At 46.9% G+C, this 14,898-nt stretch overlaps 1 protein-coding gene across 2 annotated transcripts in view; it reads left to right on the top strand.

Moving 5' to 3' along the window:
- Window positions 1–1,610: 1,610 nt before the first annotated feature.
- RCOR1 (REST corepressor 1) overlaps window positions 1,611–14,898 on the top strand; it is an 85,318-nt gene continuing 72,030 nt past the window's right edge. Inside the window, exons 1-3 of one of the 2 annotated variants that reach the window (XM_065685268.1) lie at window positions 1,611–1,640; window positions 2,341–2,517; window positions 2,615–2,674. In XM_065685268.1, coding sequence (XP_065541340.1) covers window positions 2,343–2,517; window positions 2,615–2,674 — 235 coding nt within the window. In that variant the 5' untranslated portion in view covers window positions 1,611–1,640; window positions 2,341–2,342. Of the gene's footprint in view, window positions 1,641–2,102; window positions 2,518–2,614; window positions 2,675–14,898 lie in introns of those variants that run through there. The other variant, XM_065685267.1, reaches the window with a different exon arrangement.

The raw sequence follows: 14,898 nt of genomic DNA, 5'->3' as shown, positions 1-14,898 counted from the left end.
AGTTTTGTGAGCTAGAAAAAGTTATTTTTATGTGGTGTAAATAAACATTATTTTTGTGCTGTAAATAAATGTGGTGAATTCACAGGTACATGCATGTGAACATGAAGGAAACTGATTACGCATCTGTCAGTGTCTACACACAACACATATACCAGCTTCTGAGGAAACTAAATATTGTAAAGAGGTCAGTACACTGAAAGAAACTAACATGCATTTCAAAAGGTATTACTTTCCTATTTCAATGGAGCAAACAGTGCATGAAAACTGGGGAGGACCCCTTCCAAACTATAACCTAGCACTGAAATAATTTTGATAAGCTTAAACACAATATAGAAGAGGAACGGTAAACCCAGCCCTAGAGCCCGTAGCTCTGTCTCAGCAGCACTTTCCCCCTCCCCCTGTGCAAATTCTCTTGGATTAAAATGGCAGAGGGAGGAGGGGAGTGGCTGGGGACAGTTTGTCTGATACGAGATAACCACTGCTAGTCAAATCGCACTTTTAATTGCACGGACCAATAAATAAAAAAACTCGCAAAGGAAGTTAATTTGAATGAAAATACAAGACACACCCCACAAGCTGTTTTCCACGATTATGTATTGTTTTCCCTCGCCCTGCTGTACAGTTCAAGTCGCAAATAAAAGCAAGCAGTTTGTACACTTTTGGTGCCCATTTCTGTCACGACGGGTCTGGAGACCCTGTCCCTGTCCTCCTCCCCAAACCGTTTCCCCCCTGAAGCCTATAGGGTTTGCTGGTAGGAGCCTCGTGTCACAAGGAAAGGAAAGTGGCCTCACTTCCCCTTTTGTCTCAGTCCGTCGCCCCTCGCCCAGGCTCCTTCCCAGGCTTTGGGAGGCTGTGTTGGAGGTAGGGCAGTCGCCCACTCCCCGATTTGGCTCAGGGAAAGCACAAACACGCCAGACTACGCAGCTCCCGACTCCTGAAGCCCGATCTTAACGCTGGCAGCCACGTGGAGAGGGTTTCCGTGCCGTGCCGGGCCTTCGCAGGCTGAAGGGGCAGCGCTGCGGCCCGAACTCCCACCCGGCCGCAGAGGTCGCCTGTGGGGAAAGGTGCCCAGCCGGCCAGGCACGGGATGTGGAAATCTAGGGCGTGGGGTCTGTTGTTCACGCCGGGCCCAAAGAGAGGTCCTGACTTCGCAATAGCCCCTCAGGGGGAACGGAAGGGAGGGGGACTGAAGAACTGCTCAAGGGGACTCGGGGCGACCACTGCCGCTGCCTGGGGCAAGGGCTTTGGCCGTCGACTCTGCCTCGGGAGGGAAGTCGGGAGCGCCGTGCTGTCGGGAGCCGACCCCGCTCTGGGCTGCGGCCAGGGGGGCCCGTCCCGGTGTGCCCGTTTCCCAGCTGGCTGCCCGCATCCCCTCAGGGATCTGCTGCCGGCCACAGCGATCTGCCAACGACGCTGTCCCGCGCCCTCGGTGCTGCCCCCAGGCACCCCCCCCCCGGCCATTTCTGGTCGCTAGGTTTCCCAGCACCTCGGAGGACTTTTCCCCCTCGCGGAGCAGCCTCTGCTGCCGGCAGCAGAAGCCGTCCCGACCGGCCCAGGAGCAGAACCCCGGCACCAACCGCCGCGACCGGACCGGACTGACGCCCCTAACCACAGCCCCCCGGCAACGAGGGCTTTGTATGGTAACCATTGCAACCACACTGTAACCTTCCGCCTGGGGGGAGGGGGAAGGTAAGAACCGAAAGTAGTCCCTCCATACCCTCCCGGGGCTGACTTCACGCTGGGGCGGCGAACCCCGCTGCCGCCCACCCCACGAGCCGAGCCGAGCCGAGCCGAGCCGCGCCGGGCCCGGCTAACCGCGGAGCACGGCTCCGGCGGCGGCACAAGAGCTCGGCTCTATCCCCCTCCGCTCAGCGGCAGCTCTGAGCAGAGGTATCACTGGGCGGAGAGATCGCGGAGCCCGCACACGTACGGCCCAGCGATACGCCTCCACCTAACCCAGCAAACGGAAGCGCCAGGCCGCCACGATGGGCAGGAGGCGCTGTCCAATGGGCGGGCGGGCTCGCCTCCCAAAATGTAGGTTTAGCCAATGGGCAGGGGCAGGAGCGGGGGGAGGCGGGGCTGGTGGCAGGCAGCAGCGCAGGTTGAACGGAGTCCCAGCGCAGGGCTGGGATGAGCCTTAAAGTTCGGGGCGATCGCAGTGGGGGATGTAGCCGCGCTGCTGCCGCCGCACACCGGCCCGGCCCGCCCCGGCTCCCGCCCGCCCTCGGCGCCTCCCACAGCCCCCCCCCCCCTGCAGTTTTTAAACTCTACTCCCCCCCTGCCCCTTCTTCTCCACACCCCAACACCTCCCCCCCTCCCCTTTCCTCCCCTAAATGCCAGCCATGATCGAGAAGGGCCCGGAGGTCTCGGGGAAACGGCGGGGCAGGAACCACAACGCCGCCGGCGCGAATAATAACAACGGTGGTAGCAAAAGTTTATCGGCCGCCCCCAACGGCAACAGCAGCGGCAACTCCTGGGAGGAGGGCAGCTCGGGGTCTTCCAGCGATGAGGAGCACGGTGAGGAGCGGGGGGGTGGCGGTGTACAGTAACCGGGGGGGGGGGCAGGGGCCGGGCGGGCCCACGCGGGTAACGCTTCTCTCTCTGCTTCCCCCAGCCGGCGGCGGTATGAGGGTCGGGCCGCAGTACCAGGCAGTGGTCCCTGATTTCGACCCCGGTAAGTCTTCATTAATTTTTTAAGGGGGGGGGGGACGGGCTCCCCCCCCATCCATTGCTGTGGACCCCTTCCCCCCATTGAGCGGAACCTCGGGGTGTGTGTGTGTCTCCGCTTATTGGGGAGGGGGTGTGTGTCCAAAAATAATCCTCCCCTGTTGCAGTCCCAAACACCCAGAGCAAGAACAAGGACCCCCCTTCTCCCCCCCACCCCGCACACACGGTTGATAAAAGAAGTCTCGATGCTTTCCAGAGGGCGCTTTGCAGGCAGGGAGGAACAGGGAAGCTGGCAGGGCTAGGGGAGGCAGGAGATGGCAGTTGGGTGGGTTTTTTCTTTCTTTCTTTTTTGATTTTACCCTCTCCTGGACTCGTGTGTCCGTGGGCTCGGTGGCAGGGCTGCAACTAGAAGACGATAAGTTATAAATGTATTTTATTTTCGGAGGTGTTTAGAAGCGACTTGGGTTTGTATTTAAAATTTTTCTCTTCCTAAGAAGCTGCTCGCCTCCCCCCTCCAAAAAAAAAAATGTTTCACATTCCAGCTATTCTGCTGCGGTTCTTTGTAAGCTAATTTAAAGTGGTATGGAAGCAAATTTTGAGCAAACAAAGGAATTGGGGCTGTGCTGAAAGGCAGGTGCTGGAAGCATGTTAGTACTGATGTATCTCGGTGTATAGAAAGACAGGCTGTTGACCTCCTTAGTTTGAAATCTAAGCAAATTCCACCCCCCCACCCCCCCAGTATTGTTCCTTTGTAAGTGGAGGTTGAAGCTGGATGAAACCCTCCTCCTGTCTGGAGATCCTAGCTTTTGGAGTTGTCCCTTTGCCCAGCCCAAACTTAATTGAATCGTCCGCACCTCTTGCCTTAAAACAAAAAGAATGGTGTGGAACGCCACGGTGTCTCCGTATTGAATGATCCTGAGACTTACTATTGTGCAGATTCAGGAAAAACGTTTCTTATGGAACATCCTCAGACTCTGCGCTAATATGTTGGATGCCTTTTTGTATTATTAAATGTATATGTTTGTTTGGGGTGGGGGGAGGGTGAAGAGGTTGGTTTTTTGTTGTTTGTTTTTTTTTTTAAGGTTAATATTATTTATATTTGCTTGTGGAATCATTTTTCTCCATTCCTTCCCCCCTTAATTTTCTTGACAAAATCAGATCCAAGGCCTTGGCACATGGGAACTCCATTTCTTGGTTGAACAGGAGGAGGAAGGGGGGAGGGGGAAGAGGAGGAGTAAAAGAAAGTGGGGGGGGGGGTGGGAGAGAGGGGGAGCTGTTAGTTAGGCAGCAGTTGACACTGTTTTTCAATCTGTAGGTCAAACACAACATTTCTGTAACACACAACGTGCATCACATTGGCTACTAGCCAGGTATCACAACAATACTTGGGCCTTTCAATCACCCCTGTGAATTATGCTCTTTTGTGCAATTTGTTTCTCTAACATAATAGATGGAGGGGGGCTAGAAATACTGTGTGCCCCTTCCTCACAGTTCTGTGCTCTAACATTGTTCTGGCTCTAACTTAAGAGACATTCTGGCTCATACTTAGAGACATGACCTATACAAAGGTGATTGCTTTCTGTGCTGTGTGGAAGGGAGGGGAAGTGTGTGATGTGGAGGAGCAAATTTTTTTCTGAGTAATAGCCTAACACAGCATCAGCAGGCACTTTTGTCCGAGTACACAGTGTAATATAGTGAGCTTTTAGTAGACGCGCACTATGTAAGTGATCAGTCTTCTGATGACCTGAGTGGGCATTGGGTTCTCCTTTACTGATCTCTCTAGTCTCTCCTCCCCCCCCCCGCCCCCCCCCCCCCCCCCCCACTTTTGAGTTAAGTTTGGGGTGAACTTTTGTCTGCTTGTCCATTGAAGAGTGGGTTTCCTGGCCTGTGTGATTACTCAGGAATAATTTTGCAGTGCAACTTTATTCCCTGAATTTTGTGATCTCTTCTGGGTCCTGAAGGCTAAATAGCCATGTTGTGTTTATTTAGTATGCCTCTTTTCTTTCCCTGTATAAGAAAGAAAACCTTAAATAAGCTGCAGTAAGACCTTTTGACTGAAACTGTTAAATTGTCTTGTCTCACTGGTAGAGTTTCAAAGTTAAATCAATGGAATAATGTTATCAGAGCACGCAGCGTCTGCTTCTCAGAGATTCTGGGGACTGTTTGACTGAAGGATCCTAAAGCTTGGAGGTTCTTTGGTGTCAAGTTGTGGAGGCTTTCACCTTCAGATTAGCTGGCTGGTAAAAAGCAGAGGGTTCATAACGCTTCAGCTGAGTCTGAGGGGAAAAATGGCACAAACTAGGCCTTGTGTGTATGTTTTAATTTTTTTGCTTTTGCCTTACTGTTCAATTATACCTTGGGTTTGGCTGATCCTGATGTGCATGCTCCTCTGTCCCCATGCAGAGGGGCAGAGAAAGCATTTAATTTTGTTTCACTTCTCAGCCACATGTGAACTGTAGCAAAGAGCAATAAAATCAGGAAAGCTTTTTCTGAAATCCTACTCTGTGAGACTATGGGAGAAAAGAGAGAGAGAACAAGGCTATGGTGGGGTGTTGGTCTGGGTTTCGTGAATTAAATAGCCAGAGAAGAGTGAAAAAGTAGCGTATTGTATGGCCTGAAAGTGAAGAGAGTGTCTCCTCAATGATTACATAGGCTTTGTGAGGGAAGAGACCTCAGCACTTTTTAGTTAACATGGAGGAGGATAGAGAGTGCTTGTCTCTCCCTTTTTGAGCTGAGTATGAGGAAAATAATGTAGGGTTTTGCTTCATCCTTAAAACCAGAAAATAACAAGTTCTCATTCTGGATTAAAATATCGTTGTGCAAGTTTTTAATACTTCTTGTGGCTAAAACTTTTTGTGGCAGTGACCAAGGAAGGGTCTGATGTGATTCTTTGTAAAAATACTCATGGCTGGAATCTTCTGTGGGAGGTGGTCCTTACTTGCAGCTCCCTTAGTAAATCTCTTTATGATGTCAAGGCCTATTCTGTGTCCTCGCAGAGCCTATAGGTTCTTTGCCAAAGTTAGTGCTGGTATCTTTCTCACTTACGCTGATCTCCCCTTACTGTAGGAGAGTAAGTTCTCACTGCATTGATCCCACTCGCTGCACTGATCCCACTTTTATATTCTCAGAAACTTACACCTCTGTTATTCTTTGTATAATAAGAACAGTCGTACAGTAAAGGCAAGGCTTTTGCATTTTTTGTTTATTAAACAAGCCGATTCAACTAGGGAAAAGAACAGGCAAAACTTTTGGGGCTGAAAATCTCATGTCAAAGCACGCTAGAGCTGGTAAAACTCAGCTCTGTTTCACTGCTTGGCCATGACTTCACAGATGTCATGTGAAAAATTGCTCTTGTCTCTCCTATATCTTCTCTTATTAGAGTTCAGAGTCAAATATTTGCCAGCTTAAAATTCTGTGCCTTAAACAAAGGCTGGTATTGGTAGGTCAGCATTTCTTGTGAGTTCTTGGTCTGAGATGTTTTGAAGAGAGAGAACTGTTATGGTTCTTTTAATCCATACAAATGAAACCCACATATCCTGATAATGGAAAAATTCAGTGGAAGGAAACATTGCATATCCTAAAACTAAATAAAAATCTTTAATATGGGGAAGCACTGATATTGTACTTGACCATTTTACTTGTTGCTTATTAATTTATGCTGCTGGAACATTGAAAGAGAGCATTAGTGTGCACTTTAACACAGCCAGTGAATTTAAGTAAAGATTAAAGCTTCTGTAAGTTTGACTAACTCCCTGAAGAGATCAGTCTCTCCTAATTTTGACAGGTATTGAAGGCAGATGAGCTTTTCTTTCCAAATGCAGCACTACAACTTCAGTTTTCCCTCATTTGTTTTGATGGTAGTAAAAATACAAGCTGCATCTTGTACCTCTGGGCATCAGCTATGTTGGTCATCTTTGGAAAGCAGCTTCTGGGGCTATTTCCAGTGGAAACAGATGAGCAAAAGCTGGTTTGACTCAATAGTGTTGTGTTGCAGAGATCTGAAGTTGGGATGTATGTGTCAGTCCCTTGATGGCTGTGCTGCTCTCTTAAGTTTGTTGTTGCTGTACTGTAACAGGTAAAGTAAAAATGGTGGAAAGAAATACTCTAGTGGCTTTCACCTCTAGGTGCAGAAAAGCTTACTGGATGATGCTCACTGCTAGAACGTCCCTAATCCTTGAGGAGCACTTTCTCTGGTCCACATTTCTGTGTCCCCTGTGCTTATGCCCAAACACTTGGTGTATTTCCTGGCCTCCTTTCATGGCCAAGGCTGTGTTGTTTCAGTGTTATCAAAAATTAAAGTGAAAACAAATAAACAACCCCAAACTTTTTTAATGTAGTCAAAAACTCTTTGTCAGTGTAGTAGTGTCTTAAGAAGGGTAAAAAAAATAAAAAGCAAGCAGCCAAAAGACAACAAACACCAACCCCCCCAACAAAAGACACAGCCTTGCGCTTCCTCCCTCTTACCCTTCCAACAGAAAATAAACCACCGCAGTCTCTGCTGTATTTGATCTGAAATGCCTGATAGAAAAGTGATGGCATGGTCAGGTCCTAGGGGAGGGAGCTGGTGTATCCATCCATCACTTCTGGCTGTTAAAATTTGCCCGCTCCTCAACTATTTAGGATTGAAGGTGAAAGTGTAATAATAGGCCAGCCCCATGATGGCTAATTCCCCTGGAATAACTATATTTCTAAAGGAAATATAGCTACATTTTTAAAGGAAATGTAGCTGTATCTATAGGTGGTTATAAAGGCCATATTTCGTTAGGTTGTATCTTCATCTAGTTTGCAGGGTTCTCTGCAGAAGCGCCTATTGGCCTACACAGTAGGGACTGAGATGGCTAAAAGTTGCCTTATGACTTACACTTGGCAAGTCCAGCTCCAAGCCAGCTTGTTCTGTTTCTTTGTTTGCAAATAGTGCTGCTCCTAACAGTCCTTACAGTTTGCAAATAGTCTTAAGCACCCAATGACTGCAAGAGAAAATGGTGTTTAGATTAATGGACTCAACAGAAAGTGGATGGGGGAAAAAAAGTGTGCTCTTCAGGTGAAACTTCGGGATCTCCATCTAAGCAAGTGTAGCAGTCAACACCGAACTCCTGAAACTGGAAATACTGGTACATCTCCTCACACGACTTTGCCTTAAATGCCCTTAGTGCAGCAGTCTCTTTGGAAAACTTACTGGAGAGTTATGAGGATGTTTGATCTAATCAGAAATACCAAACCATAATCTGCTACTGCCCGATCTGTTTGGGCTGACAGAGGCTGCCTAGCATCTTGATAAACCAGGCATGCCTTGGTCCTTTTACGGTTGTCTGAGGAGATGTGCATCATTCCAACAAGAGTGTGTTTTCCCTATTAGGTGGTAGAAAATTTAGGTCCTGTGGGCTTTCTCTTAAACTCTCTGGTGGGAAAAGAGGAGCTTTTCTCCCTAGTTGAGTCTGCTCAGCCCCTTTTTTCCCTCATGGGCTATACTTGTCTTGCCCCTGTTCTTCCACAAGTGTCTTCTCTGTATGTGGTGTGCTGCAGAGCTGATGAGAAGGTGCTCAACAGGTGCTCAACCAAAAACTGTTGCTGAAACCTTGATTTTTTTTTTTTTTTGATTTTTTTTTTTTTTTTGGCTGCCTTGACCCCATGGGCTTTTTGGTACAGTTGAAGGGGGTTCTAAAGGTCAAGCTGCTCCCCAGTAGTCCTGGGGAAGGGGAAGATGACTCCTGCCACCTTCTCACTTCTGTTGTGTTGGCAACTCCGCTGTGTCTGTATCGTCTTGTCCCGTCACTATGGCGGGAGAGGATGCAGTCCCACTGCTACATGAGGAGAATGAAGCTGACTTGTAGATGCTGACACTTTAGCTTATCCTTTTGTTTTTTAAATCCACTATGGAGAAAAAGGAGTAGTGCTCAAGTTGGGGACTTTATTATCCATATCTTCGGCACCTCAGCAGCAGTACAGCTGTTGATTTTGTGCCATACTTTTCTTGCTGCTGGGCTGCTCGCCTTGGGGAGACTTTTTAAGTCTGTGTGGCTCAGTAGTTAGCTTTCATCAGGTCTGTTTGCTTACTCTGTGAAGAGGTGCAGAGACTGCTAGTGGTGAGCAGAGCTCTTGCTCCACCTTATGCCAAAGCATGGCTCTGGAGCTTTCTTGTTATTCAAATAGTACCAAGAACATCCTTCTCAAACCTTAATGCTGTAGTAAACAAACAAGTCTCAATGCAGCCAAAGCCTGTGGCTTCCTTCCCTGCCTGGCACATGCAGTGTTTGTATATGGAGGTAATAGTTGTCTCATGTACTGACAAATGTATTAATGGCTGGCTTGGAATTAATACTAGGTAGAGTGACTGCTTTGTTCTTCATAGCTGGTTCCTGCTGCTTAATAAGTTGCTCTTAAAACTCTTGTTTTCAGCCCTAGTTAGGTCTGTGACTTGGCCAAGTGGAGGCTTAGAGCTTCCTGTGATTAGTCATTATAATTAGTTCGGAAATCTTTGCCTCTGTGATCAAGGCACACTGTATAATGCGGCTTATAGTGGGCTCTAGTCCTGTCACATACCTTCAGAGTAGTATAAATGACAGTGCTTTGTTGGGCATATGTATGTGTTTCTTAACTGTGGTGTAACTTTTAATAACTTTTTTAATAATGTGCCAGACACGTAAATCTGAAGCAACTGGCTCCTCAGAAACTTGTGGTTAGTGCTAGTCCCTACTTCCCTCAGATATAACAACTGGTTGTGGCCAAGGCTTGCCTTACCCATTCCATGTGTTAGGTAGGATAGGAGCATGGTGACTAGTGGCTGATTGAGTCTAGAGACAAAACCAAAAAGAAAACCTTGGAGTAGTTAGAGCATGCTCCCTGTCTGTACTTCTTTCTGCGCTAGGTGACCTTGTCTTTTGAAGCTTTGACCTCACAGTAGAACAGAGGGAGCAATCCCACGTTTTTAAGTGTTTAAACTTGAGAGAGCAGTTTGAAATTCAGTTCTTGAAAACACAAAGTTGATTTGAAACTAAATGTGGTCTTAAGAAATGCTTTTGTAGGGAATGTGAGATTAGGTGTGGGGTTTTTTTGTTGTGTTTTTTTTTTTTTTTTAAACTTTACAAGCTTTTAATTTGTAGTTCCATGTGAAATTTTGATGACTGTGCTTTTGAAAGTGCTTAGCCTTAGTGAAGACAATGGAAGTTTCTTCAGCATATTCTAGAGTCTGGCTGCTTTTGTCCTTCCCTCACTGTATTTAAACACAAAGGGCTGTGATGGGACTGCATTTAAGTATTGTAGGTCAAACTCAGTGAATTTGCTTCACTTCTCATGTAAGATTTTGAGATGGACAAAGTGAGGTTAACCTACCTTTCCAAGTATCTTCAAAATTTCATCTCTATGCAGCAGCTTTGAACTTCATAAAGGAAGTATTGGTAGATGTTGCCTCTCTGAGGGGAGGAGGCTGCAGCAATGTGATAAACTGCAAAAATCCCCTCCTGGGAGGAAATTCTAGTCTGTGCTTCCCCCTTCAGCCCTATCATGCAGGTACCTCTAGGGGACCTCTGCAGAGTCTCATGTACTCTATGTGTGTGTGTAACTAGGTGTATCTCTAGAAAAGTATTCCCCTCTCCCATTAGAGGCAGGAGGCTAATACAGAGGTCTGGTCCTTTAAGTTATTTCATCTTCCTTGCAACCCCCCTTATCACTGTGCTCGTCACCTGGATGGGTCTCACAAATGATAATCTGAGTGTGCCAATGGCTTGCTTTTGCAGTGCAGTTGTCTAATGAAAGGAGTCTAACCATGTGATTGTCTGTATGGCAGTTCTGCTGTTTGTAGGTATCTGTGATAACCTGTTATGATAGCATGTGTGTGTACTTTTAGATAACTAGATGTCTTACCAAGTTGGGGGTTAGTTTATATAGAAACTTTGGTTTGAAAGTTGGGTATTGAAAATAATTATTAGTGTACATGACCTTGAATTGGTGTCATTCTAGACTTTACAATTGTAGTATGAAAGTATAATATACCAAGTGTGTAATCATAGTTGTGGCTTCTGGATTCAGAAATCCCTAGGGAATACATATAAAGAAGACTTGCATGCAGGGGCACAATGCCTGCTCTCCCCTCTTAACTAGTCCTTGGAGAGGGCACAGAGAGATTCTAGTTCCACAGGGGAGAATGGGGCTGGATAAAGGCGAAAAAAAAAACCCCTCTCCTGCATAGGAAATGGTCTCCTCTCTTTAAGAACTGAAGCCACAGGACTAGGGAAGCCTGGTTTCCATAACAGAATTGCTTTTGAAGCAACTCTTTACTTGCAGCTTGCATTGAAATGCAGAGTTTCTCTTTTTCTGACTTCCTACCTTCTTTGGGGATCTAAGCACATCACTGTTACTATCTGTAATGCTGGTTTGAGTTTTGGCCATGTGTGAGTGGGGATAGCGGAGGATTTTTTACCTCCACCCTACCCTATGTTGAGAGCTTGCTGCCCCACGTAGCAGGTGCTGTTGGCTGGAGTTGTGTATACAGTTCTGCACTTAGGTTGCTGACAGCTGTGTGAGAAGCTAAAAGTGCCATATCTGTAATTCAAGCATTTTTTTTTTTGTTCTTAACAGTGTAAATGATCTGTGGATACCAGTCTGCATGTCTGTTCCCCCGGCTGACATCCATCCCTAGGAGGGGGCTGCTCTGGGTGCTGTAGTGGGAAGTAAAGGGGTGTAAAGGCAGGCAGGCGTACCAGGTGTAGCATTTGTACTTTCTCAGTATTGTTTTCTGTCTGGGAATCGTTAAGATGTCCCTCCTGGGACCCTTGTGCTGATTTGTGCAGCTGCCACCACACTGTTCATGACAGTAGCCATGGGAACACAAGTAGGATGGTACAAGTTTAAAACTCCCAACTTGTTGCTAGGCAGACCCAGCTCACAGTGTGTGGATTAAGTAGTCTTAAAAACAGCAATGAAACCCCCTGTTCTGATATTATGCATCTTCCATAGGGGAAGATAACTCTGCTCACCCCAAATTCTGGGTATTTGTCTTTCAGCTGGTAGAATAAAACCAGCCCTCAGTGGGTCCCCATTTAGCAGCTAATTTTGGGGGAAAGCCCTCTTTTACACCTGAATAATGAGTACATGGTGGCTGGGTGAGCCGGAGTTTCAGCAGGTAGGTTTTGACACAGCCTTTACTTAAAGTGCTTGAAGTAAAAGTGGTGTGATATCCAGTGCAAAACTGTTGCACTGCTCATATAGTCTAAAAATTGTATCCTGCATTAAAATACATACTGCTGAAAGTGACTTTCACTCTAAACAAAGGTCACAGGCTTAAAATATCACAAGATCACTTCTAAACTCTGGCTGTAAAAACTTAAAATTATGACTAAGAAAAGGTAAACACCTTCAAAACTTGCACTGCTTTGCAGACTGTTAGCACAGATGCTGGTATGTGCTGGATGAGCTGGAGGCCTTTTAAGTTGGGCAATCTTTTGTTGATAAGGTGCTGTGTCCCAAGCTTGTGTTCTGGCCCTTCAAGAAATAAGGGCAGCCCATTCCCTAGTGTTATTTTTGTTGGTAATGCCTGAAAAAGGATGTGTGGCAAATTGTAGGAGCCCGAAGGGGACTGGAGACCCAAACTTTAAGGGAAGGGTGGGCCTTGAGTGTGTCTTGGAGGCTGAGCTCTAGCATGCTTTTGCCCCTGCAGCTGTTGGCTTCCTGTATCACAGCAGTAATTTGTTATGCTCTGCCCACTGGTTTAAATGGATCTTTTTATTTTATGAGCATTTGATGTGCAATAACTATCATTCCTGTTGGAATAAGGCCATTTATAGAGATGCTCCCAATTACCACCTGCTCTTTTTCTTTCTTAGCAAAGTACACTCTTACCTAATTTAACCTCCCACAGCAACTAGTTTGAAGTAGTTTTCTCTTTGTACCTTGGCTCACTGTTATCCCTTTCCCCTCTTAAAAAGCTGCAGTTGTCCTTGCGCGTCCTTCCAGAAGTTGCCTCCAGAAGTTCTGGGGGAAGAGCTGCTTGCTTGGTTTGCCCCAAATGTTTCTGCAGTCAGCTCTTTTTGTAGTCAGCTCAAAGACTGTTTTCCTTTAATATGCCTCAGCTTTTTTTTCCTTTTCCTAAGTTGCTATTTGTGGTTCTCCCACTTTCATTGTAATTTGTGTACAGCTTCTAGACCCTATCTGTCCACCCTTTTACTAACATAGTCCTATTCCGATTTCTGTGCTCTTCTTCTTGCTGTGGGCCTTTTTTTCCTGTACCTGGTCCTTCCAGGAGAGCCACCTTCTCTGTGCCTGAGCTACACTGCAGTTGTTCTCCCAAGTTCCTTCTCATGCTGGAAGAAAGTGGTTGTGACTTTTGCTTTATTCTAATTTTGCTCTGAAACGGGGAAAAACATAGCAGAACTCTGCCCCTCAACCTATTTTATGTCTTGCACGCTTCTCTGGATACGATACCTGCTTGCTTTTCAAGCATTTAAATAGCAGTGATGGTTTTGCCTTTTCAGGCTCCTTCTTCAAGGCTTTTTTTTTAATCACTGAAGAATTTCTGCCTTAGCTTCTCTGGCCAGTAGTGTCACTCTTACCCTGTGCTGTTGTGTGCAAATAGGTGTGTGAGAAAGTTGATCTTTGCTGCAGCCAGGCCTGCAGTGGGGACAGGCTGAGCCTGGGCTGGCCCCTGCCTGCTGGGCGCTGAGCCTGAGCTGCTGGGGGGTAGCTCTGAAACCTGTCCTACGAATTCAGAGAGGAGGGAGGGGAGGTCTCCTCACCCCTTTTGTGAATAAAGCAAACCTCAGGGCTGCTGGCTGACTCAAATCTGCAGGCAGTAAGTTTTGATGCAGCAAGGACAAGCAAGTGCCACAAAGAGCTTTTCCTCTTTTTGTTGCAGAGTCAGCCTTAGGCTCATTGCTGGGTGGTGCTGAGGGGAGCAGGGAGGGTACAGCTGGATCTCATCTGAAGTTCTCATCACCTCTCTTCTGCTGTTAGGCTTTATAAGAGTATTGAGTAACTCGGGGGGAGAGGCTTGCTGGTGGGAACTTAGTGGCAGAGGGGAGATTTCTCAGAGCTGTCCTCTGGATTTCAGCCCAAGATCTGAGCTGCTTGGCAAATTGTTTCCTCCTGTGCATACTGGCTTTGAGAAGTGGGTTTATTCTCTGGGAAACTGCTGCATTGTGCTCCAGCTCTTTCTGTATCTTGGGTGGGGTTTTAGTCCTTGGTTTGGTTCTTAAAATGGCACAACCTCCTCCCCCCCCCAGCGATTTGCTTGGGAGTGTGAGTGCATGGGATTAGTTTCTTTTGTTTCTTGGTCAGTTTCAGGTGGAACAGCAAGCGGTCTTTCACATGCAGGTCAGATGTTGTCCTTGTGGTGCGAACTTGGCAGGCACGAATTCAGCCACCCTGCCAACAGTTTGAAAACTGGCAAGGGTCAAGGGTATATTTGTAGATTTGGGTGAAAAAATGACTTTTTATTGGAGCAGAAGCAAAGGTGATGTGAGCTGGGATGTCTTGCAGTTTGCTCTGGTGTAGCTAGTGGCTGAGGAATATCCATGAGCTGGTCCAGAGCAGAGATGGGCAGCATTTGTTTTGCATGGCAATCTGGGCCTGGCTGCTACTTGTTCCAAAGGATGGATGTATATTGGGAGGACCTTTATAAATTCTTAAGCTGTTTAAAGCATGTGTGCAAGTGGTTACATTAGGCAACTTGATGTCTTATTGTACTCATCTTGCTGAAGTTATTTTGAAGGATGGAGAAGAAATAAAGTCCCCCTAATTAGAATATTTTGAGAGATCATAAAAAGAAATAAATGAGGAGTCAGGGGAATTAGGCTTGGAAGCAGTTATTGCTGTGAAACTTGTTGGGAAGGGGACTGTTACACGTCTTCTTACGCGAACCCTTGCGAAGAGGCTCTGGGAGCAGACATTGGGCTCCTTTTGAAGCCAACCATCTCCAGCTCAGTTCAGTGGAATGCTGTCCTGCCTGGTTATCACTCACTCCGCTGCCACTGCTGTGTTGCCCAGAGCAGCAGTCTGTCGTTTTGTTTCAGCTCAAGAGAAGGAAACTACTGGGTGCAGCAGTTCTGCTCACAAAATGATTTCCATGGCTGCTGAGGGAGGGGGTAGGAGGACATGTGATGGGGTCTCTGAAAGAGATGGGTCGGAGAAACCTTTCCAGTGACTATAGTGCCTATATAAGTAAAGGCAGTGGACTAAATTCATGTTGCCAGAGCGCGGGAACAAAGCTTGGAGCAGGTGCTCACCCAGAGCTTGCTTAAG

Source organism: Lathamus discolor, chromosome 6, assembly GCF_037157495.1.
Source record: "Lathamus discolor isolate bLatDis1 chromosome 6, bLatDis1.hap1, whole genome shotgun sequence".
Lineage (NCBI taxonomy): Eukaryota > Metazoa > Chordata > Aves > Psittaciformes > Psittacidae > Lathamus > Lathamus discolor.
This window is presented reverse-complemented; position numbering and strand designations above follow the sequence as displayed.